Below are 24,762 nucleotides of genomic sequence, written 5' to 3'. Positions count from 1 at the left end.
GAGAGAGAGAGAGAGAGAGAGAGAGAGAGAGAGAGTCCCATCTCCTATGATGAGACTTAATCTGTAAAAATGAGGCAGTTGGACTCCATGGCCTCTGAGTTCTCTTGTCCCTCTGGTCCTATCTATAATCCCCCTGGCTAAAATGTCTCTCAGAAAAATCCTCTTACTCCTCTGCCCCAAGACCATTCTTCCCTTCACCTACCCAAAGCAAAGCCTCGTGAATCAGTATGTAGATTTCAGAGTCAGCTCAGTGCTAAATAATTTGATAACCAGATTTCTCTTACGGAGAGACTGAAAAGCTAACGTTTTAAGTGTCCAGCATACTCTTCAGCACCTCAGAAGCTGACAACCAAGTGTCTGGCAGGAGAACACAGGGTAAACCACCCATTTGTAGAGGCAATAGCTCCTTGTCATGCCACCAGATATACCAGCCCTAGAGTAATAAAAATAGATGGCATTTTGTCCTAATGAAAATGACTAGGGAGTCAAGACACTCAAAGAGTAACAGAATTTTAGAGTGAATGTCATCACACTCATTTCTTCCCCAGGTTCTAACTTAACAAGATCTTTTCTAGATGCTGACTCTTGTCACCCAGGGTGAGAGCTATCCTTTTCAGTTTTGTGTCTGGGTTCTTTATCAGGAATGCAAAAGATCAAGAGGCCAGGCATAGTTCCCTGGAACACTATATCGGAGAGACCTCTTGCCAAGCTGGCATAGAACCAAACAAGGATTCTTCTTTGAATCAAATCACTCAGCCAGTTCTGAGCCCATCTAATGACCTTATTATCTTCTAGCCCGCATCTCTCCATCTTTTCCAACTATGAATGACTTAGCTAATCTGAGCAATATAATGATCCAAGACAATTTTGAAAGACTTAGGATGAAAAATGCTATCCATCCCCAGAGAAAGAACTGATGGAGTGTGAATGCCAATTGAAGCATACTTTTTAAAACTTTCTTTATTTTTCTTGGTTTGCTGTTTTGGATTTTTCTCCCTCTCACAACATGACTAATATGGAAATGTTTTGCACGATTGCACATGTATAACCTCTATCAAACTGCTTGCCTTCTCAATGAGGGGGGAAGGGAGAGAAGGAGAGAGAGAATTTGAAACTCAGTTTTTAAAAAAATGAACTTTAAATTATTTTTACATGTAATTGGAAAAAATAAAATGTTAAAAAAAGAATATAGGGGTGGTTAGGTAGGGCAGAGAATAGAGCACTGGCCCTGGAGTCAGGAGGACCTGAGTTCAAATCTGGCCTCAGACACTTAACACTTACTACCCATGTGACCTTGGGCAAGTCATTTAACCCCAATTACCTTGCCTTACCCCCCCCAAAAAAAGAATATAGGAGACAGACCTTTTAGTAGGCAGCAGGAAAGGAAGTGGGAGATAGTGACAAATTGAAGATTAGAGTAGGGAGGACCATAGTGGGAGGCTGTCTTTTAGGGAAGATAGAAAGATAGTACTTTCCTTTGTGTCATATGCTTTCTTTGAAGTGAAATAAAGTATATGAAAGAAAGGAAGGAAGGAAAAGGAAGGGAGGGAAGGAAGGAAGAGAAAGGAAGGAAATGCAAGAAGGTAGGGATGAAGGGAAAGAAAGATAGAAAGTATAGAAAGGAAGGCAGGAAGGAAAGGAGAGAGGGAGAAAAGAAAGGAGGAAGAAAAGAGAAAGAAGGGAGGAAGGAAGGAGGAAGGAAGGAAAAGAAAGAAGGAAGGGAGGGGAGGAAGAAAGAGAAAGGAAAGAAATGAAGGTGAAGAAAGAAAGAAGGAAGGAAACAAAAAGAAAGAAGGAAAGAGAAAGGAAGGAAGAAAGGAAGAAAGAAAGGCATCGGTGCACTACAGTAACACATAAGGCAAGATGAAATAAATGAAACCAAGATAGGGCTTAGCTTCTAAGAAAACGTAAAGAATGGATGAGAACTCTTCTGACCAGGAGAAGGGCTGATTAGGGGAGGATAAACAAGGGGCTACCCCTTCAAAGGTCTCCAGGGGGAGCAGTAGCACTTCTAATGATCTCAAAGCAAGGTAAGCTTACTCACCCCTATAAGTGAGGGCAGGACTTGCAACATTCCTCTTAGACCCTGTCCTTTCTGAGGCAGGTGGATCACAATTGCCTTCTGGCTTCTTTGGTGCCTGGGCCTGGGCCTGGCCCTGGGTGCTTGCAGCTTTCATCATTTGGCTATAGTGGTTGGCTAAAGAGGGAATGTTTGATGATTAAGCTCTAACCTTAGACTTTTCCTGTTTCTATCTGTTCAAATGCTTTCATTAAAGTACTAGAAAATTATAGTTATCTGGAGCTGGGAGGAGTTCTCAAGAGGTCTTATCATCTCATCCCTTGCCTTCAAGCAAATAGATATCTAAACTAGTTAAGGAGATTTATTCTATTGGTGTTTCTACAATCTCCTGTAGGAACCCATTAGGGGCCAGTGCTCTTTATGGTTGACACATACACTCTCTTGTTCAATTCAAGTCCATTTCTTAGCTAACATTTAGCCTGGTCAGGAGACTAGAAAAATAGATCAGCAGCAGACTAAAAACAATGGCAACTCCTTCATCCTTTCCTCATAGGTACTATTTTCTTTGGAAGCTCATTGGGCTTTAAAATTTTCTTTTTCTGAGATTGGTTTTTTGAGTACCTATATCTTATATACACACATATTCATCTGGGTATTTTATACTTTTGTAAGTATTCATTTATGTCTTTTAAATTTTGAATTGTATTAGCATATAACTGGGCAAAATAATATCTAATGTTCTCCTTTAGTTCATCTTTTATAATTTTTTTTTCATTTTTATTTGCATATTTTTTCCTTTTTTTTGTTGTTGTTTAGTCATGTCCAACTCTTTGTGACTCCATGAACATAGTGGGGTTTTCTTGGCAAAGATATTGGAGTGGTTTACCATTTCTCCCTCCAATGTGTCCCCATTTTACAGAGGAGGAACTGAGGCAAATAGAGGTTGAGTGACTTGCCCAGGGTCATATAGCTACTAAGTATCTGAGCCATGATTTGAACTCAGATCCTCCTAACTCCAGGCCTAGTCTTCTGTTCATTGCATTACCTAGAGGCCCTTCCTTTTCTTTCTAGATCAAATTAATTACTGGGTTGTCTATTTTATTGATCTTATTTTTTAAAAAAACTCATGGCATTATTTGTAATTGCAATAGATTTTTGTATTGGTTTTTTATTTTATCTCTTCAATATTTTCAGAATTATATGTGTGTATGTGTGTGTGTTTATTTGGGATATTTTGCTTTGTTGCTTTTCTAGTTCTTTGTCTTTTTTTAGTTGCGGGCCCAATTCACTGATCTCTTGCTTCTCTCTTTTATTAATTGGAAAGTGCTCAGAGATATGTTTTTCCCAAAGGACTGGTACCTTACAAGTTTTGATACATCTTATAGTTATCATTTTCTTTGATAAAATTTCCTATTAGTTCAGTGGTTGTTTGATACACATTTTCCTCAGACTTATATTATTTAGTTATTTAAATATGAATCCTTTTTTCATATTCCCTTTACTGATGATCATTTTTATTGTGCTGTAATCAGTAAAGAAATGCACTTAACAATTCTGCTTTTCATAAGTGCTATTTTGATCCCTTTTGATTATTTGTCCACAAGCAGAGTCAGAATGGTAGAAAGACATGGAGTGGCAATATTTTGGATGTAGAATGTAGCCAAGTTAAGGAGATAAACCATTTAGAGAGAGCTTCTTAATTATAAGAAAGAGCTGGGACTAGGGCAAACAGGGCTTTGTCCCAGGTCATCTCCTACTCAGGAGAGTGGCCTTCCATGATCTTACTATAACCATCCCTGAATCTCACCTTAATGTCTTCCAGAGATGTAAGATGTAACTGACTCCATGGCACTCTTTGGAAGATGAGTTATGAACTCTATCTCTGTTGGGACTGGACTCTGTGCTGACCCCACCCCTCCAAATGAATTTATTTCTAATTCATGGAAACAAGGGAAATTGTGTCAGGGCCCTACAATGATGCAAGGTCTTTCTTCTGAGGGGCCCTTTGGAGAGTGTGGTCAATGTATATGATTCCCAGGTCTTGGCACCCTAGGAAACTCTGTTCCAAATTTAGTAAGTGTTCAAAGCAAGGTTGGGATTGCTGCATACCAAGTATCTAAGTTCTGCCCTGGGCATAGGGATACATTTTTTTTTGTTGAAAATTACCTATTTTCTAGGGGTGGCCAGGTGGCTCAGCGAGTAAGAACACTGGCTCCAGTGTCAGGATGACCTGGGGATCTAATCCAGGCTCAGATACTTAGCACCACACCCAGAAATAACTGGCTGTGTAACCTTGAGCAAGTTACTTAACCCCAATTGCTTAAAAAAAAAAAAAGAAAGAAAATTACCTATTTTCCTACAGAGTAAAAAGTATAGGATTAAGAGGAGAACAGCCTGAAGGAGGAAGGCAATCACTTCAATCAGTATGATGTTCCAGAGTGGGAGTTCAACTTGTTTGGAGCTGAAAAAAAAGAGGGGTGGGGAAGAGGACCAGAATCAGAGCCTTTAAGGATTCTGTGGCTGCTGCATCAACTTTCTTAGACCCTGACTGACTGCCAATATGCTGAGCAATTTAATGAGATATGTAAGTTTAAGGATTTAATTCACCTTTGTGACTCTGAAAAGTCATCTCATGTCTGTGAACCTGTTTCACCTTCATATATGACAGAGACTAACAGGAAGGAGGGATATTCATAGGGAGGCTGAGGAACTGGTTGCTGCTTGGCCCAGAACCTCATCGTCACAGTCAAGCTGGGGCCAGAAATCAGACCTAGGTGTGTGTGGGAGTGGGGAGAGGTGTTCATAGGTTTTGTGATTCCCAGTACTAGCCTTAAGTTATTTGGTGGCTCGGAAGGGTTATGAGCCATCCTCACTGAAGCTCAGGTTTTTCTGGGTCAAGAATGAGCAGGTAGGAAGACTTCCAGCTGCTGCCAGGACCCTCTTTCTGGGAGATCTGCGGGAGGCAAAGCATTAGAGTTAGCATTCTTGCTTTGGAATATGGCTAATGCAGAAATATATTTTGTAGGATGTCTTATTGTGATGAGCATCATATTTCTTGCCTTCTCAATGGATTCGGAAGGGAATGGAGGGAGGGAGAAAGAGAATTTGGAAATGAAAATAAAAACAATTTTTAAAAACACTTAATGAATCTTGCAAAGAATAAGCTGAGAGAGAGAGAGAGAGAGAGAAGACAGCACCCCAACCCCACCCTTTTATAGAGATGGGAGTTCTACAAGTGTATATTATACATATTTTCAGATTTTTAGATGTATTAATCAATTATGATCAATTTTTCCTCTTTTCCCTTTGTTTTTGTCTTTAAAAAATACTATTTGTTTATGGAATTGCTCTCTTGGAGAAGAAGGAAAGGTACTGAGGAAAATTGTGGTGAAATAGAAAACAAAAGACATCAATAAAAATGTATTAAAATTTTTTAAAGAAGTTAAAAAATCATTCCTATTCTTAAAAATAAATAGTGAGGGGTGGCTAGGTGGTGAAGTGAATAGAGCACCGGTCCTGGAGTCAGGAGGACCTGGATTCAGATCCGGCCTCAGACACTTAACACACACCAAAAAAAACCCCTAGCTGTGTGACCCTGGGCAAGTCACTTAACCCCAATTGCCCTCCAAAAAGCAACCCCCCCCAAATAAATAAATAGTGCTAGGTGCTGAACTTGAGTTTCTGACGGTGAATATTAATGTGTTAATATGTATATAAAAATGACAATGCTCTCTCAAATTAATTTGCATATCTAATTTAATGCTAATCAAAACACCAAGGCAAGGATTCTTTCATAGAACTGGAACAAATCATAATGAAATTTATGTGGAAAAACAAACTGGCAAGATTATCAAGGAGTATCTTTAAAAAAAAAGCTGAAGTGCAATTGATGTAAGTAAATAAAATATTGATGAAAGAATTCATTATTTAGTAAAGGTACTGGGAAAGTCAGTTAGCAATTTGATAGGAAACTGATTTAGACACACTGCTTAAACCACACACCTCAGTCAGGAGGCCAGGCAAGAAGCTTTTACTAAGCACTTATTTAGGTCAGGCACCAGACTAAGGACTAAGAGCACAAAGAAAAGCAAAAATGAAACCCAATCAATTTCTGCCAGACGATAGACTCAAATATCAAAAATGTACTATAAATTAGATGGAAGAAAATGGAATAATGAATTTACCTCAGTTAAGGAGAGGAGAGGACTCTTTATTATTAAATAAAAAGAAGAAATCGTTAAAGACAAGACATATTCTTAGCCACAGCAAAATAGATTCTGTCCTCCAAAAATGCAATGTAATCAAGAGAAAAACAGATTGAGAAAATGAGCATGGCAAATGTGATGGATAAACAGACAAAAACAAAAATCAATGCTATAAAACCACTAATAATTCAAAAGGTAACTTTCAGTCCACAATGAAAAAAAAGTCAAAAAATATTAAGAGATCATTTTTTTTTCCTAAAGCAATAGGGGTTAAGTAACTTGCTCAAGGTTACACAGCCGGTTATTTCTGGGTGTGGTGCTGAGTATCTGAGACCGGATTTGATCCAGGTCATCCTGACACTGGAGCCTGTGCTCTTACTCACTGAGCCACCTGGCCGCCCCTAAGCAATTGGGGTTAAGTAACTTGCTCAAGGTTACACGGCCAGGTGTTTCTGGGTGGGTGCTAAGTGTCTGAGCCCGGGATTCACTCTCCAGGTCTTCTCAACACTGGAGCCGGTGCTCTTACTCGCTGTGCTACCTGGCCGCCCCTAAGAGATCATTTTTAAAAGAGAAAAATCAAATCATTAATAATTACTTGAAAAATTCTGTCATACTAATAAGCAAGAGATAAAAAGCAAGACAACTCTAAGATAATACCTCTTTATCAAAATGGCACAAAAAATTAATTAAAAGCAATAACATTCAAGGTTGGCAGGGTTGTGCAAAAACAATATTCATTCATTGCTAGTAGAAATGCAAATTAGCAGATTTTTTTTTGGAAAGCAACATGAAGTAAAAGTTACAAACACAATCAGGGCTTTTGACCTAATAATTCTACTTTGGGGAATATACCTTAAGGATGACATTTTTTAAAAGAGCTATTAAATATTTTATTTATATATTTATATATCTAAATTTATATTTCATATAAATTTATATATTTAAACATTTAAAAATATTTATTTGTAATTTTAAAACTGAAAGCAAATTAAATGTTTGATAATTATGGGATGGTTAAATAAATGATGGTGCATTAATGTGATGGATATAATAGGAGTAATGACTAAAAGTGTAATATAGTGGATTGATCTGGGCTCAGCTTTAGGAAGATGGGGGTCAAATCTTTTGGATATATACTGGCTCTGTAACCTCAGGCAAGTCACTTAATCTCTCAATTTCTCAACTCCCAAGAAGGTTGATCCTGAGTTGGTAGAAGGAGTTTCAATACTAAGGAAGCCATTTTTTATTATTTTTTAAAATTTTTATTATTTATTTTAAAATTTTTATTATTTTATTATTTATTAGTTCCTTGGTAAATAATAAGATAAAATAATTATATCCCACTAAAAAGTAAAAAAGAGACTTATCCACCTCCATTTATAAGAATAAGTCCATGGACTTATTCTGTGTATTGTCTTATACAGGTGATGTGCTTGTGTGTGTACCCAACAGATTGCATCCTGAACCATCAATTTGCTCTTGAGATTTCCATTCTGCTGACTGATTTTTAGTTTGGATAACAGAGTTGCTGCCCAAATCTCAACCTTCCAGAGCCTCCACAATATACTCTATAGCTCTCCTGATCCAGATGCTGCCACAGTATTTGATGTTTTGCAATTTTGCCAGGTCCCCCAATTCAAGAACTGAGAATCTCAAAAGTCACAGTGATGTCAGTGACAGAATCAGTGATGTTCATTCCATCAAGAATGACCAGGTCTGGCTAATTTGCTTCCCTTTGCCTCAGAACAATCAGATTCACAGGATCCTCAGTGGTTGCTTGCATTTATCCCCAATACGTGTAGGATGGCACCATGCTATTGGGTGACAGTCCCACTCAAATGATGGTTACAGTGACCAAGGATAGGGGAGGACATTTCACTCATTGATCCCCATTGCTGGCAGTGCTTATACTCAGAACCAAATCTCCTGGCCCCATTCTTAAGGGACACCATTTAATCTGGCTCTGGGGATTAAAGGCCAGTCTGCAAAATGGGCAAAGAATCCCCACTAATACAAAAAAATTACCTTAAAGAATACACTTTACCTTGATCTGGTTTATCTACAAGTAGTTGCTTATAAAATTGCCCAATACTTCCATAAATTAGGATCAACAAGCCTGAAGACTGTCAAGAAATATGAAAATAATGCAAAATGAAAAAAAGCAAAGCCAGGATACGGTACACTAACTATGAACATAAAATAGGAAAGGTAAAAGGGAATGAATTAGCAAACAAAGCAGTCTCATGAAGAATAAGAGGGAGTAGTTGATTCATTTATTTAGTTCATTTATTTAGCTATAAATAGATGCAAACTATAAATATTTGTGTAAAACAGTTGAGCATCAGAAGGTCTTCAAGCCCTTGAGACTCATTGATGGAAAGCATGAGGAACAGGATTTTTTTTTTCTTCCCATCAGTGTTTTCTTTATTCAGAATCCTAGAACTCTAGTATTAAGCCTAGGACTGCAGTTTTACTGCCTAGGCTTATTCTAAGACAAAGGTTGAATTATCCTTTTGAAATGGTGTCTACAGAGCACCAACATGGAAAAGGTCACAGCATTCAGAGCTAGACAGGACCATGGAGAAATCTTCTCCAAATTCCTCATTTTAAAAGTGAGAAAACTGAAGCCCTGAAAAGGGAAGCATATGTCCAATTTCACACAGCTAGTAATTAGCAAAACCAGGATGAACTGTACATGCCCTGACTCTAGGTCTTGGCCTTTTGACACTTGACCTTGCTGACTCTCCACGTATCCACCATCCCACAGCAAAGTTGCTACTTCTAAAAATCATTGACTGATCATCAAGTTTCTATTCCTTGGAATTAGTGTGTTTCCAGATGTTAATAGGATCCTCCAACTAGAGTTAGAAGGGGTATTAGAGGCCATCCAGTTCCAACATGTTAGTCTACCTAGGGCCAAAGAGGATAAGGTAAGCCCTGTCTGGTGACAGAGCTCAGCTTTGAACATTGGTGCACTTGCTTCAAGTTCAGTGCTCTTTCCACATCATGAGGATGCCTACCCAAAGCAGTGTGTGTGTGTGTGTGTGTGTGTGTTTTAACCTATGTCACACTTAGACTCCTTGAGCTAAAAGTTTAAAATTAAGGGACAAGTTGAGCCTCAGAAAAAGAACGGGAAATGGTATTGGAGTTAAATGGCAAGGCCCCACTCCATCCCCTTCCTCTACTATAGAATAAGAAAAGAGAAAAATAGGTGGAAGGCTATCTTAGAGGGAAAGCATTGGGAAAGGGTTGGATGTGAGATAATTTTGAAAGGTCTTTGTGTTTAAATCGTGTCTTGCTCTGGTCCCTGTACTCCCCTTCCCTTCTAGTCAGTATAGTAAGTTTTAGTGTGAAATAACAACAAGAACAAGATTGCAAAGGGGAACCTGGAAGTTTGGTACAAAACATCTCAAAGATTGATGGAGCATAATTTATAAATTACATTATATGCTAAGTAAAATCCACATCCTGATAATATGTGCTGAATCAGGGGAAATTATCTAGATACTGATTCCAGATAAAACCCAGACCTCCCCAGCTCTAGACCAACAGAACATCAAAAAGATGATAACTTTGGGATGGTGACTTTGTAGTTTTACCCATAACTTTGAGATGATTTGGGTATGTTAATGAACTAACCCCAAGGTGGCACACATAGGAGTTGGTCTATTTCCCCAATAAACCCTTATAAAAATGAGACTATAAGTTACTGCCTCTAGGTCCTCCATCTCCACTAGATTCATGCTGCCTAGTGTTCCAACCTTATGAAACCATGGTTTCGTAAGTAAAATTTTCTGCCTTTTTACCTCCCCACCATTTCCTCCATGTTTCCTGACTTCCTTCACCATCACATCCCCTTGTCCCCATGCTGTATGCCTCTGTATCTTTCCCTCCCTTTCACCACTTGTCTCTGTGCCTTATTAAAGTTTGATTGCCACCACATTTCCCATGGCCAATCAAATTCCCAAAGTACCAGGCATGCCTGCCCCCATTTCACAATGTCATAACTTAATTTTCAATTCACTTCATAATTTCATAAATTAATGATCAGTTAAGTCTCCTGCAGAGGGTAGGATTTGAATTGAGTCTTGAAGGAAGGGAATCTAAGATGCAGAGGTCAGAAGATTCTGACTCTGCCACAAACTAGCTATAGGACCTTAAGTAATTTATTTTACTTTTCTGAGCCTCAGATGCTTCATTTGTAAAATGGGCATGATAATACTACCTCACAGGGTTGATGAGTAGAGAGTGCTTTGGAAACCATGAATCATGAGAGATGCCTGAGCCAAACCAGAACCAAACCAGGTCAGGGCAGACAAGCTTTTGCTATGGGTGAGTGGTTCTTAACCTTCTTCATTTCATGGACCCCTCTGGCAATCTGATGAAGCCTATGACCCCCTTCTCAGAATAATATTTTTAAATAAATAAAACATAAAAGATTAGAAAGGAAACTAATTATATTGAAACAGAAAAAATATTTTTAAATATATTGATATCTCCACTGAAACCTAAGAACCACAGATTAAGAAAGATTGTTCTAGGTCAGGGGTGGGGAACTTGTGGCCCTTTAGGATAGGTCCTCAAGTGCGGCCCTTGGATTGAATCCAAACTTCACTTGGACTTAGTCAAAAGGTCATACTCGAGGACCTAGAAAGCCATGTGTGGCCTTAAGCCACAGGTCCACCACCCCTGTTCTAGGTGCTAATAATGCAGGGAGAGAGGTCATTCTTCCTCTCCCCTGGAGACCCATCCTGGCTCTCTTTTCCTTTCTTCTCTCCACTCCTTACTTTCCTGTCCTGTCCTGTCCTCTATTCTCCTCTTCTCTTTTCTCCTTTCTTCCTATCTAGAACTCTGATGGGCTCATTCTACATCTTGATCCATCTCTTTCCCCTTTCAATTATATCACAAGTTCAATCATCTCCCTAACAAAGCAGGAGTTGAGGGTTCAGAGAAGGATGAGAGAAACCAAGACTAGGCAGGGAGTGACTGTGTGAAGCTGTCCATTTCTTTCCTCCTAAAGAGCTGTCAGGCTTGCAGACAAATGGCAAAAACAAAACCACCCAAAAACCAACCAAACGAAAAAACCCCAACCAATCTCTTGAACAACAGCAGAATGACAGAGCCCAGAGAGACTGCTGTGTCTGCAATAATTTGTGCCCTGAATAAAAATAGAAGAGATTCACTGTACTTGAAACAAAATATAGAAGAATTTAGGATTCAGGATAGAGAGAGGGGGCAGGGTCTGTCTGTTGCCTCTTTTTGTATCCCCAGAGCTTAGCACAGTTCCTGGCAATAGTAGGTGTTTAATAAATGTAGATTGATTGATGGACTGTTTTCCCTCATATCTGGAATGCTCTCCTTTCTTACTATTACCTTTGAGAAGCCCTGGCTTCCTTTTTGACTCCTCTCAAGGAGCAGCATATGCAAGAGTCTTTTTTGGGCCCTCCCACATGCTAGTCTTCCATTCTAAGCTTACCTTGTAACCACCCTGCCTCACTTAAATCCAATTCACTTGCATCATCTTGCTGATGTCATGGTCCTCTTTGAGAATAAAGGACAAACAACAACCTCTAAGTCGTAGCAGCTTCCCTACAGGGGACTCAACTGGCCAGTTCCTTCCTTCCTTCCTTCCTTCCTTCCTTCCTTCCTTCCTTCCTTCCTTCCTTTCTTCCTTCCTTCCTTCTTTCCTTCCCCCCTTTTCTCCCTCCCTTTTCTCCCTCCCTCCTCTCTCTCTGTTCACATAGGGAATACCTTTACTGTGGATACTCTGCCCAAAGGAATATAAATTTTGATTGCTGAAATCTTGGGAGATATCTTGAAGTTTATAGGCAAATTTCTTTTTTAAGGACCATGCCTTGAACCTAAATCACTCTGACTCTAACTGATTGGTGGTAAACTTTAGGATCCAACCCAAGCCTACCTTGGTTATTGTTTGGGTTCTAATGGCTCAGAGTTAATGTAAATAGCAATTATTTCTGTTTTGGCCAGAAACCCTCAGGTCTTCCTCTCCCAGATTGATTTTTTTTCTCTGACTAGGGAAAAGAAGCCATTCTCTGCCTCATTTCTTACCTAGACTTAATCATTGGATGGGCATTGCCTCAGTCAAACTGAAACCTGTTCAAAGCCTTAGCTTAAAAAGACCAAGGTCTCCTACTGCATTCACGGCCATTTCCAGTCATCCTGATCTATATCCTGACATGGACTCTGATGGCTCCAGAGGAGGAAGTGAGGCTGGTGACTTTGCACAGCCCTCCCTCACTTCAATGCACTTGCACATCATGGCATCAACCTCCCTCCCTGATGTCATGTCTTCTAAAACGAAGGAGAAACAACAATTTTGTTGAAAAAATAGGTATCTAAAATAGGTGGCATTTTCATTGAAGACAGTCTATGGGCCTGACAGATGCCTGCAAAGGTTTGGAGTTCTTCCTTCTTGCCCCTCTGTCCCCTTGCCCAAAATTATAAAGATCAAGCAAGACTCCAATGAAGAGATATGAGAAGAAATTTCCAACCTCTCCCTTTCTGGAGGTGGGAGGGAGTTCCACAGATTTCACACATTGCACATGTTTTCAGTCTTTAAAATTTATTTAAATATTTTTATTCCCCCCCCCATTACATGTAAAAACAATTTTTAACATTCTTTTAAAAAATATTTTTGAGTTCCAAATTCTCTCCCTCCTTCCTCTTCCACCCCCATTTAGAAGGCAAGCGATTTGATATAGGTTTTTCATGCGCAGTTATACAAAATATATTTCCATGTTATTCATGGTGTAAAAGGAAACAAAGACAAAAACCCCAAGAAAAATAAAGTTAAGAAAAATGTGCTTTGATCTGCATTCAGATTCCATCAGTTCTTTCTCTGGAGATGAATAGCATTTTTCATCATAAGTCCTCAGAATTATCTTGGGTCACAGTATTGCTAAGAATGGCTAAGTCATTCACAGTTGATCATCATACAATGTTGCTGTTACTGTGTACAATGTTCTCCTGGTTCTGCTCATTTCACTTTACAGAAGTTCATATAAGTCTTTCCAGGTTTTTCTACGAGCATACTGCTTATAATTTTTTATAAGCACAGTAGTACTCCATTGCAACCATATACTATAATTTGTTCATCCATTCCCTAAATGATGAACACCCCTCGATTTCTAATTCTTTGCTACTGCTTAAAAAGCTGCTATAAATATTTTTGCACATCTAGGTCCTTTTCCTTTTTGTTTGTTATTCAAACATTGTTTGTTATTTTGTTTGTTAATATCAAGAGTGATATTGCTTGGTAAAAAGGTATGGATGGTTTTATAGTCCTTTAGGTATAGTTCTAAATTGTTAGGCCTAATTCTGTGATCCTATAACCCTGTGATTTACCCCAAGGAACCCAGCTAGTAAATGATAACCAAGACTCTCTCTCCCTTTCAGGTCATCTGAATAACTTCAGGACTTTAGCCATCAAAGCACCCAGCCTCAGTAAAAATACTATTTTCTCCAGCTTCTCCATTCATTAGCTAGTCTCTCCTCCAATAGCAGGGAGGGAAAGCAACAAAAAATGGGGCTCAGCTCATGCAAAAGCATGGAGTTGGTAAATGGAGTTTGTTAAATATTGTACAGCAAGAGGAATAGTGTTTCTGGATCATAGAGTACATGGAGTAGAGTAAAGTGTAATAAGATTGGAAAAGCAAAAAGGGGTCAGATTGTACCGAGGCTTAAATGCCAAATGGAGGACTCTATATTTGATCCAAACAAGGAGTTACTGGAATTTATTGAATAGGTGAATGATATTGTCAGACTTATACATTCAAAAAATCACTTTCTCAGTTGAGTGGAAGATATAGTTGGCAAAGACTTCCATCAGTGAGACCAATTAGAAAGCTATTGCAGCAGTCTGAACAAGAGGAGATGAGTCTTGTACTAGGGTGGTATCTATGTGAGTAGAGGGAAGATGATGGATGTGAGAGATTTTGTGAAGTTAGAAATGGCAAGACTTGGAGACAGATTGGATGTGTGGGGTGAGTGAGAGAGGTGTTGAAGATGATACATAGATTGTGAGCCTGGGTATCTGGGAAGATGACAGTATCCTCAAAGGATGAAGATAATGAGATGTTGACAGAAATATTGGTAAGTGAATAGAATTTGGGGGAGGGACAGGGTGAGATCAGGGCTATATATCTATTTTGTGTAAATTCTGGAGATAAGATCCAGCGTAGGATGCAGTATAGAAACTGCAACAGAAACCATTATTTCAACACTTAATAGTTTCCAATTGCTCATTAAGGTCATATGCAATTGCAGAAACACTCGATAATGTACAAAACCTACCCACCAAGCATATTTAGCATTTGAGGGGCTGATGGAATGTGTGTGTGTTGTAGTTTGGGGGGGGCCCTATTCCATTATAAAGAAAGGGAGCTTAGGACTCTCTTCTAGGATGCTTGAGATGTATCAGCTTGGCTGATAGTAATGCAGTAGCCCTGCCTGATGGGGACCTTCAAACTACTTATTATTTGGACTCCTCCTTAATAATAAGTTTCCTCTGGAACCAGAACTAGCTCATATAAATCCATTCCAAAATTTTGACCTTTATTAAAAACTTCCATAAACATTCTTTCCTTGATTCAAGAACCAGATTGGGGTGTTACTTGCAGTCTGTGCCAAGATGATCAAAATGGGCCCTCTATTTGTCCCACACTGTGTTTTACTTTTAGTGAGCTTGCTTCTGAAAAGAGTGGCTTAAAATCGAAGTCAGAATAGAACACTGAAAGGGGCTAGGCAGGGGGGAGAGAGGAGAAGTCTAATGAGAGTTGAAGACTGGAAAAGAAAAACAAATTATTTAGGCTTCACAGTCCCTAACAAGTATAATTACTTCCTTTGATCTTCACAACCACCTTGTGCAGGAGGACCAGAAGAAAAGATTCAATCCTATTTTGCAGATGTAGAAACTGATGCTCTAAAAGGTTACAAACCTAGGAAATTGTTGAATTAAGCTTAGAACCCAGATCTCACTGATTCCAGCAGACTTTCTGCTCTATATCCTATGATTTCTTCTTTCCCTGAATTCACACACATCTACTCTGGCATACTAGATTATGAGCTCTCTGGGGTCAGAGATTATGCCTCTCATTTTTCTATCTTCCCCAGAGCAAAGAAAGGAAGGAAGGGAGCATTTATTAAGCACCTACTATGTTCCAGACAGTGCAGCAGATAGAATGCCGGGCTTGAAGTCAGGAAGATGAGTCCTCCCGAGTTCAAATTTGATCTCAGACTCTTACTAGTTATGTGACCCTGGGCAAGTTATTTCACCCTGTTTGCCTCAGTTTATTTGTCTAGAAAATGAGCTGGATACAGAAATGGCAAAGCACTCCATCATCTTTGCCAAGAAACCGTCCCCCCCCAAAATGGTCATGAAAAATCAGACATGACTGAAAACGACTCAACAGCAACAAACAACAGATAAACCAAACACTGTACTAAGCATTTTATAAATATTATCTCATTTGATCTTCATAACAAACTGGGAGGTAGGTGCTAATATTATCCCCATTTTATAGTTGAGGAAACTGAGATAGACAGTGGTTAAGTGACTTGTCCACTGTCAATGTCTGAGGTCATATTTGAACTCAGGGCTTTCTAACTCCAAGCCCAGTGCTATGGCCAGGACTGGTGACTGCCTGTGTGACCTTGGATTAGTCACTTCCCCTCTTTGGGGGTTTCAGTTTCCTCATCTATAAAGTTAAAGGCTGACTTAGATGACCTCTCTGGTCTTTTTTTCATCTCTAGTTCTATAATGAAATAATCTTAAATGTTAATTGAAGTATTCAGGAGGGTTCCTAACATTTAAAAGCAATTATTAAAGAATTAGGGGAAAGGGAAGTATCCTTTATAGTGAAGTGGTGAGATCACTGGCTTTGTAGTCAGAGGATATGAGCTCTGCTACTTACATTTATGGGGTCTTAGGCAAATCATTGACCCTATCTGAGCCTCAGATTCCTCAACTGGAAAAAAAGTGATTGGAATAGATGATCTCTAAGCAAGCTCTATTTTCTATGATCCCCACATCCTATTGAGGATAATGTTATAAAGGAGGTGGAAACTGGGTAAGTTGGGGAAGGAGTCATATTGGAGTTTGGGTGAGAGGACATTCAATGGAGGTCTAATTCAGGGATCAGTCAGTCTGACCCAAGAGGAAGTCTTAGCAATGATAAGACGGAGAGATTAGATGTTTCCCTCTAGTTTCCACTTGGTGACTTCAGATAAAGTCAGAGTTTTTAACTCCCTAATCTACTTAAAAAGCTCTAAATTAGTTGGGTCAAATTCAAATAGAAATGGGGACCACTAATCCCTACATAAGGATCCCTGTGGCTACATATTCACTTTTTTAAAAATGTGATGTCTATGTTGTATTATGTTTTTATTTATTTCATTAAGTATCTCCTAATTATATTTTAATCTAGTTTGGGTAGTACTGGGGAGCATTGAGGGATAAATGTGGACTGATATGGGCAGTGTGTTCAACATTTCTGCTCAAAATAAAAAATAATGACAATGATAACTTCTAAAGCAGGGGTTTTTAACTTTTCGGTCACTGACTCCATTGGCAGTCTTGTGAAACTGATAGACCCCTTCTCAAAATAATATTTTTAAATGCACAACATAAAATTCATAGGATTACAAAGAAAATTATAGTGAAATCATTATAAAATGCTGATTTAATTTTTTTTTAAAGCAATTGGGCTTAAGTAACTTGCTCAAGGTTACATGGCCAGTTATTTCTGGGTGTGGTGGTAAGAATCTGAACCCGGATTCCATCCCAGGTTATCCCGACTCTGGGGCCGATGCTCTTACTCACTTGAGCCACCTGGCCGCTCTTCGATTTAAATTTAAAAAAATATTTTAATAAAAACATTTCAAATAAGTTTACAGATCTCAGGTTAAGAATACCTGCTCAAGAGATCTGGTTTTGAAATCCAGAAGACTTCGGTTCCAGTCTTATTTTGAACTAGTCACTGTAACCACTTGGAGGTCACTTAAAATTTCAGTGCCCCAGGCAGTTCTCCAGGACTATAAGCTACAGACATGTCTGCATCAGTGGAGGGAGGTTCTAGACTGGGAGCTTATCAAACTGATAAAAATCACAGGTCTGGACCAAAAATAATAACTCCTATTTCTGGAGCAATTTATGTTCTATAAAAGGCTTTCCTCCCTGTGAGACAGGTAGTGAAAATATCATTATCAAGAAATGAGTCAATTCTATAAGAATACAAGTCATTCCCCAATTGATAAGTGGTCAAAGGATATGAACAGGAAGTTGTCAGAGGAAGAAATTAAAGATATCTATAAGCATATGGAAAAATGTTCTAAATCACTATTGATTAGAGACATGCAAATCAAAACAACTCTGAGGTACCACATCTCACCAGTCAGATTGGCTAAGATGACAAAACAGGAAAATGACAATTTTGCTGGAGAGGATGTGGAAAAACTGGAACACTAATGCATTGCTGGTGGAGTTGTGAACTGATCCAGCCTTTCTGGAGAGCAATCTGGAATTATGCCCAAAGGGCTATAAATAATTTCATACCCTTTGACTCAGCAATACCACTTCTAGGGTTGTATCCCAAAGAGATCATAGAAGTGGGAGGAAGACCCATATGTACAAAAATATTTATAGCAGCTGTTTTTGTGGTGGCAAAGAATTGGAAATAAAGGGGGTGCCCATCAATTGGGGAATGGCTGAACAAGTTGTGGTATATGTATGTAATGGAATACTGTTGTGCTATAAGAAACGAGGAGCAGATGGACTTCATATTTACCTGGAGAGGCTTATACAAACTGATGCTGAGTGAGAAGAGTAGAACCAGGAGAAATTTGTACACAATTACAGACACAATGTATGTTTGATGATCAACTTTGATAGACTGAACTCTTCTCAGCAATGCAGGGTTATAAGTCACCCCCAAAAGACTCATGATAGAGAGATGTCTACATCCAGAGAAAGAACTAGAAAGAACTGAGTTTGAATCCAGATTGAAGAAAACTACCTGATCTTTTTCTTTTTCTTTTTTGGTTTTGTTTCCTCTTTCCCATTGCTTATTCCATCTGATACAATCCTTCTTTATAACCTGACTAATGTCTAACATGAAAGTATTTACAGATTCTATACTTGATTGTATGCCATCATAGGGGGGACGGGAAGGAGGGAGAGAAAATTTGAAATTCAAGGAATTGTGGAACTGAATCTTGTAAACTAAAAGTAAACAAACAAATGAATAAAGACCAAAAAATTTTTTTAAATGAAAAAAAGAAAAAAAAGAAAATATCATCATCCCTCTTTTGTAAACAAAGAAACTGACATTTAAATAAATGATATGACTTATCTATATCACATATAAAGATATATTTTGAGTATTATTGGACTCATTTGGTTTAGGGGCACAGAAGAAAACACCCCATATAACCTTCCCCAAATGAAACAAATCAATGATACTTCAATGGACATGAAGCCATATGAGTCCAAGAACACTAAAAATATACTCTTTCCTGAAATGAGAGGGGTGGGCCCAGATGATGGTGAAATATAATGTATACCATACATAATATATAAAAAATACAATAACTGTCATTGATAGAGCATTTTAAGGTTTATAAAGCCCCTTACATACAACACTGTTTTATTCTTGAAACAACCCAAGGAAAATAACAACTATAGATATAGATAGAAACACTTACTATGTGCCCACCTACTATGTGCCAGGCACTGTATGCACCAAGCTCATTACAAATATCTTATTTGACCCTCATAACAGCCCTGGGCAGTAAGTGCTGTTATTTTCCCCATTTTGCAGATGAAGATTCTCTGTTGTTTCTAACTTCACAATATTTTTTGGTATCTGTCCCCTTTTCTTCACTCATATGGCTACCAACTCTAGATCAGACCCTCATCACCTCTCTCAAGGATTATTCCAGTAGACCCCTGGTCAAACTCCTTGCTTCCAATTTCTCCCAGTTCCTCAGTACTTCTTAATACAGTGCTTGACACATAGTAAGCACAATAAATGTTTGCTGCCAAAATAATCTCTGCAATGGGTCTAACCAGATTCCTCCTTTCTTCAAAAACTTTTACTGGCCACCCATTGCACTTAGAATAAAATGGAACCTCCCCAACCTAGAATTTAAGACCTCTGGCTCTGCCCTACCTTTCAAGCCTGATGCTGTATTTCTCCTCTTCATAGACTCAAAGTCACAGCCAGCTTGAATGGCAAGATGTTACGGGAACTTGACTCCCCACTCTCCAACTCCTTATATTCATTTGCACATCTGTGCTCTCTGCCTAGAATGCACTCCCTCCTCCTGAGCACCTCTCAGAATCTGTATCTTCCTTCATGAGTCAGTTTTGATGCCACTCCCTTAAGTTGTCCCTGGTCCCCCAGTTGCTCTCCTCCCTCCTCAGCTTTCCTATACTGATCCTATACTGATTTGTGCACATGTTTTGTAGCCTCCCTCCCCTTTTATCCTCTTGCTCCCCCCCAAACATAAGCTCCTTGAGGGAATGGATTGTCTGTGTATCTCCAAAGCCTAGCTCAATGCCTTACACATAGGAGGAATCTGAGGTTCATAGCAGTTAAGGTGACCTCCATTTTCTTAGTGCTGGTAAGTATCAGAGGTAGGAATAAACCTCAGTCTTTCTGATTTCAAGTTCAATACCCTTTCTATCACACTTCATGCACCCATCAGTCCCAAGTAGCCCCAAGTGATTCCCACTCCATGCTTGAATCTAGCCCCGAGCCCACACACCAGGAGACACACAGAAATAGGTAAGTTTCCAGCCAAATGAAGAGAGACTTACAGGAAGTGGCAAAGGCCCTGAATATAAAACCCACCGGCTTTGCCCTGGATGCATAGTGATTGTACGGTAAAATGGAAAGAGCCCTGGACTTGAGGTCAGAAAGCAGGGGTTCTAATCTTAGCTCCTCTATTTACTGACTATATGACCCTGGATAAGTCACGACTTCTTTGGGCCTCAATTTCCTTATTCTTAAAATTTGGCCCCTTCTAGCTCTACATTCTATGATCCTGTATATTCTCTATATCCTATGATCCTTGATCAATTACGATCCTTTGTCAATCAAAACAGAGACCAAACAAGAGGCTCATAGTAACAAAACCTCACAAATTAGGGACTTACCTGTCTATATAGATCATAGGGACACTGTCCCCCAATCTAGTTTCCATTCTGATTACCACTATCAGATTCTCCACCCTATCTGTAAGGTCTAACAAAAATGGAAAGTGTTTGTATGAAAATTCAATTTAATTCTATTCAGTGTACCTACTATGTATCAAGTACTATGCTGGGCTCTATGGAAACAAAGACAAAAATGAGACAATCTGTGTCTACATGGGGAATAAAAGACACAGAGAAACAGAACATAATAACTAAGCAAACATATTGCTACCCAGTGAAACATAGACACAGCAACATATCACACTTCACACAAATACAAGATTTATGCAAAATAAATACAAAGCAATTTCAGGGGCTCTAACAACTGAGGAAATCACCAAAGTCATCTTGAAGGAGGCATACAAATGTTAAGACTCAAAAAGAAATAGGTACAATAGCTTCAATTTAATAATCCAATGCAAATAACTGTGGTTGGGCTTGGGACAGACACAGACATAGACAGAATCAGTCAGTCAGTTAAGGATCCTCACAAACCAATCTATAATGAGGTTCTAGAAATCTCGGGCACCTTTTGCTATAAAGCAGTGGTATCAAACTCAGAAATGGAATTCAATAATCCATACATAAGGATCTCTGCTGCTGCATATTGACTGAATTTTTTTCAATGTAATATTATCTATCTTACGTTGCGTTTTTATTTATTTTGTAAATATTTACCAATGAACATTTTAATCTGGTTCAGCTGGGAACCCTGTGTTTGATACTTCTGCCTGAAGAGGATCATAAAGGAATTGGAGATCAACTTTAACAGGTGTTTGGTATGTGTAAAATCAGTTCTCTGACCTTAGTAGTATCAGAAATGGATCGATTTACAAAGAAATAAATTAGTCTTAATGTAAGAAAAAAATTTTTTTTAACAATGAACTACTCAAAAATAGAGTGGACTGTTTTAGGGAGAGTGAGTTTGCTCACATTGTACATTTTCAGACCTACATGGGATGGGATACCCATAGCTGGGTATGGTAAGAGTTGGAATAGATTGCTGGTGCAATATCTCCCAACTCCCCAAATTCCATGAAGGGTGCTTAGAGATCATTTAGTTCAAACTCCCTTCTTTAATAGATGAGGAAACCAAAGTGAGAAAGGGACAACTGATTTGCCCAATAGGATACATCATCTTTTTTTTTTTAATGCAATCTTTTATTTGTGGACAAACTTTGTTTGGACATGACTAATACTTTCCAACAAACACCCAAACAAAGCCCATTACCAAGTACATTCCCCCTGCCCATATATTATCTGTTATTGACAGAAAAGAGTTTTGTGCCTTTCATTTTGAAACTAAAGCACTAAAATGACCATTTTATTTGATCAGTTTCATTGCTTCTCCATGTTGACTTCATTTATAGATAAAAGTCATTCTGATATTGTTCTTTGAGCTTTGGTTTTTTTTGCTTTTGCATTACTTCATAGAAGTCTTCCTGTGTTTCTCTGAATTCTTCATACTTGCCATTCATTATGGAGCAATAATATCCCATTACATTCATATACCGTAATTTGTTCAGCCATTCCCCTATCAGAGGACCAATGTTTTGTCTCCTAATTTCAGTATCACAAATTGCTGCTATGAAATTTTTATGAATACAGATCTTTTCCTGTTATCAATAACTTCCTTAAACTATAGTTCTAACAGGGGAATTTCTGGGGCAAAAAAAATTATAATCAATTTGAGTAACTTTTTCTGCAAAATTGTTTTCCAGAATAGTTGAATAAATTCATAGCTTCATCAGTGGTGAATTATTTTGCTGGTCTTCCCACAGCCTTTCTAACAATGAGTTTTCCAATCTTTTAACATCATTGCTAGCTTCAACTTTATTTATATTTTGGAAAGAACCTATTTTGGGTGCTACCTCCATGAAGCCTACCAGACCTTCCTCCAGCAGAAAGTGAATCGTCTTCCTCAAATTTATCTGAACACTTTTCCTGGACCTTTTCTTTTGCATTTTATTTCACATTTATCTCATTCTCTTTTTGTACCTTTGTTATCCATATATTTATCCTCCCTTCTACCTCCTCCTTTATTAAATTGATCATAAGCTCTTTGAGGGTCATAATCTATATCATTTCTATCTCTGTACCAGCCATAATACCTTGCATGGAGTAGGTATTTTAACAAAGAGTGTTGAATCAATTTATTTTGGATAGAAAAGAAAAAAAAAGTCCAAAGTGTTTCTACTTAGTGAATTTTGGAGAGGTATGCTTGGAAAAGAGCAAGAGAAAACTTCAGGAAAAAATGGAAAAGCTTTTCCCCTCGTGCTTTTTGTCTGATTAATTTCATCAGTCAGTCCTTAAGTGCTGGTGGGAAGTGGCAGGGATTTTAGGGAAGAGAAAACTAAGCCTCAGAAAGGTTAAATAATTGACTCCAGGTCAGCCACGTCCATAGTGGAGATAGGATAAGAACCAATCAAGATGCAGTTATTGAATACTTATTCTATGTTTCATATAGTCTCCTGATTCGCACCCAGGCTATGGTTCTCTCTTCAGAACCAATGCTTCCGCTCTCAAGTAATAAAGCTACCATATGGTGGGAAAGGGCAGCCTGTGGGAGATTTTTGGAAGACTCACTGGATTGCCTTATAGTAATAGCTGTTATTCATATGGCATTTTTCAGTTCGCCACATACCTTCCTATGCATTTATCAGCTAATTTGCTCCTCATATCAACCCTTGAGGTAAATAGTACAAGTATTATGAGTCTCAATTTTCTGATGAAGACGCTAGTCTAGGATAAGTTAAATCACTTACCTGAGTTTACACAGCGAGTGAATGTCAGAGCTTGGCTTTGAACCCAGGTCCAATACTCTGTCCACTATCTTCCCCAGCTGAGGAAACTGAGGCCCAGAGAGGTTACAGCCAATGAATAGTAGTTTCAAAATCGAGTTTTTTTCTTTTTTTGCCCCAAACTCAGCATCCCCACTGCAATTTTGAGGCTCAGATATAGAGAATCTTCTCCCTTGCACTTAAGTAGCAAGAGATATTTGAGGTCTCCCTGAGCCTCACTTAGACACCTGTCCACTCTCCCCTATCTTAAAGAAACGCCTCCAGAGACCAGAATAACCCCACCCTAACTCGCTCCATTTTTGCATTTTGGCATCTGCCTCCTGGACATGCTTCCCTCTCCCTCCTTGGAGGCCTACCTGGAATGAGCTTTTCCCTCCACAGAGTGTTTTAGGCAAGGGTGCTGCTGCAGTTTGAGAAGATAGTCATCTGAAAGGTTAAGTCTAAGAGATGACAGCTGAAGGCTCCTATCTGTTTAACTCTTCGTGTGTGAACTCTTAGTGTGTGACTGGGCTCCCTTACACACAGTTTGGGGAGATAGCAGAGATTAGCGAGCGGCCTTTCTCTCTGTAACTTTGAGGCTACGAAAGATACTCAGCATGATGTAGTGAAAACAGTGTAGCCCTCCATCTACCTCAGGATTTAGAAAGCTTTACTTCCATTCTCTTTGATTATTAACTTGATGAATGCATGACCTTGGGCAGATCGATACTCTTCCCTGGATCTCAGGTCATCCTCTGTGCAAAGAGACAATAGGATTTAATAGGCTGGGATTCCGTATATGGTATGTCCATGAAGTGATACAACCAATTTTCCCCCTGGCTTCTGGGAAGCAGTTTCATTACTTTATAAGTATACAGCACATGTATCTCAGAGGTAACATGTGTTTTCATATCATGTTGCTAAATTGTACCCTCTACCCTTCATTGGATAGATTTCCTTGTCATAATAGGATGGTCCATAGGTTTCAGTAAGGAATATGAGATTACCAGAAAAAAACTTTAATGATTTTTTTCCTGGACATTTTTCTCAGAAATTTGTATTTTATTCATGATATATTTTAAAAATGAATATATATATATATATATACATATATATATTAGTCATTTCATGTATCTGTTAGGTAGATAGATGGATAGATTGAGATGTTTATTTCATTGTATCTAAATAGCAATGTGGTGTAATGGAAAATTTTCTCAACTCGAAGTCACAAAGACCTGAGTTTTAATCTTGTCTGTAACACTTCCTTGGTTATCTCTTGTCACCTGTAAAATGGGAATTGTTTATCTTCACTGGGTTGTAATCAGGTTCACATGAGATAATGTATATAAAGACATTTAAATAACTGTCACCTGCCTCCTAAAAGGAAACCTCCTTTCATAAGGGGACTCTGGTCCTTGATGTACAGCAACCAGACTCAGTTCTGAGAGCTGACCTTAAAGAAAAGAGATTCAGTCTTTTATTTTGCAACCTCTGGCTTATGTCCCCACCCCAGAGACCCAATGAAAATCTCTTTATTAAAGC

The 24,762-nt window shown here is 38.6% G+C and overlaps 1 protein-coding gene across 3 annotated transcripts in view; it reads right to left on the bottom strand.

Annotated features, from left to right (window-relative positions):
• The window catches only part of RHEX (regulator of hemoglobinization and erythroid cell expansion), a 28,425-nt gene extending 4,701 nt beyond the window's left edge, over positions 1 to 23,724 (bottom strand). Inside the window, exons 1-4 of one of the 3 annotated variants that reach the window (XM_069074348.1) lie at positions 23,598 to 23,724; positions 4,850 to 4,973; positions 4,369 to 4,481; positions 2,045 to 2,197 (exon numbers count right to left, since the gene is read on the bottom strand). In XM_069074348.1, coding sequence (XP_068930449.1) covers positions 2,045 to 2,197; positions 4,369 to 4,481; positions 4,850 to 4,887 — 304 coding nt within the window. In that variant the 5' untranslated portion in view covers positions 4,888 to 4,973; positions 23,598 to 23,724. Of the gene's footprint in view, positions 1 to 2,044; positions 2,198 to 4,368; positions 4,482 to 4,849; positions 4,974 to 19,412; positions 19,593 to 23,205; positions 23,375 to 23,597 lie in introns of those variants that run through there. The other 2 variants (XM_069074349.1, XM_069074347.1) reach the window with 2 other exon arrangements.
• Between the last annotated feature and the right edge of the window lie 1,038 nt (positions 23,725 to 24,762).

The sequence above is a fragment of the Petaurus breviceps genome, unplaced genomic scaffold, assembly GCF_028583685.1.
Source record: "Petaurus breviceps papuanus isolate PSGF00001 unplaced genomic scaffold, PetGlider_PUasm1.0 90895, whole genome shotgun sequence".
NCBI classification, from domain to species: domain Eukaryota; kingdom Metazoa; phylum Chordata; class Mammalia; order Diprotodontia; family Petauridae; genus Petaurus; species Petaurus breviceps.
This window is presented reverse-complemented; position numbering and strand designations above follow the sequence as displayed.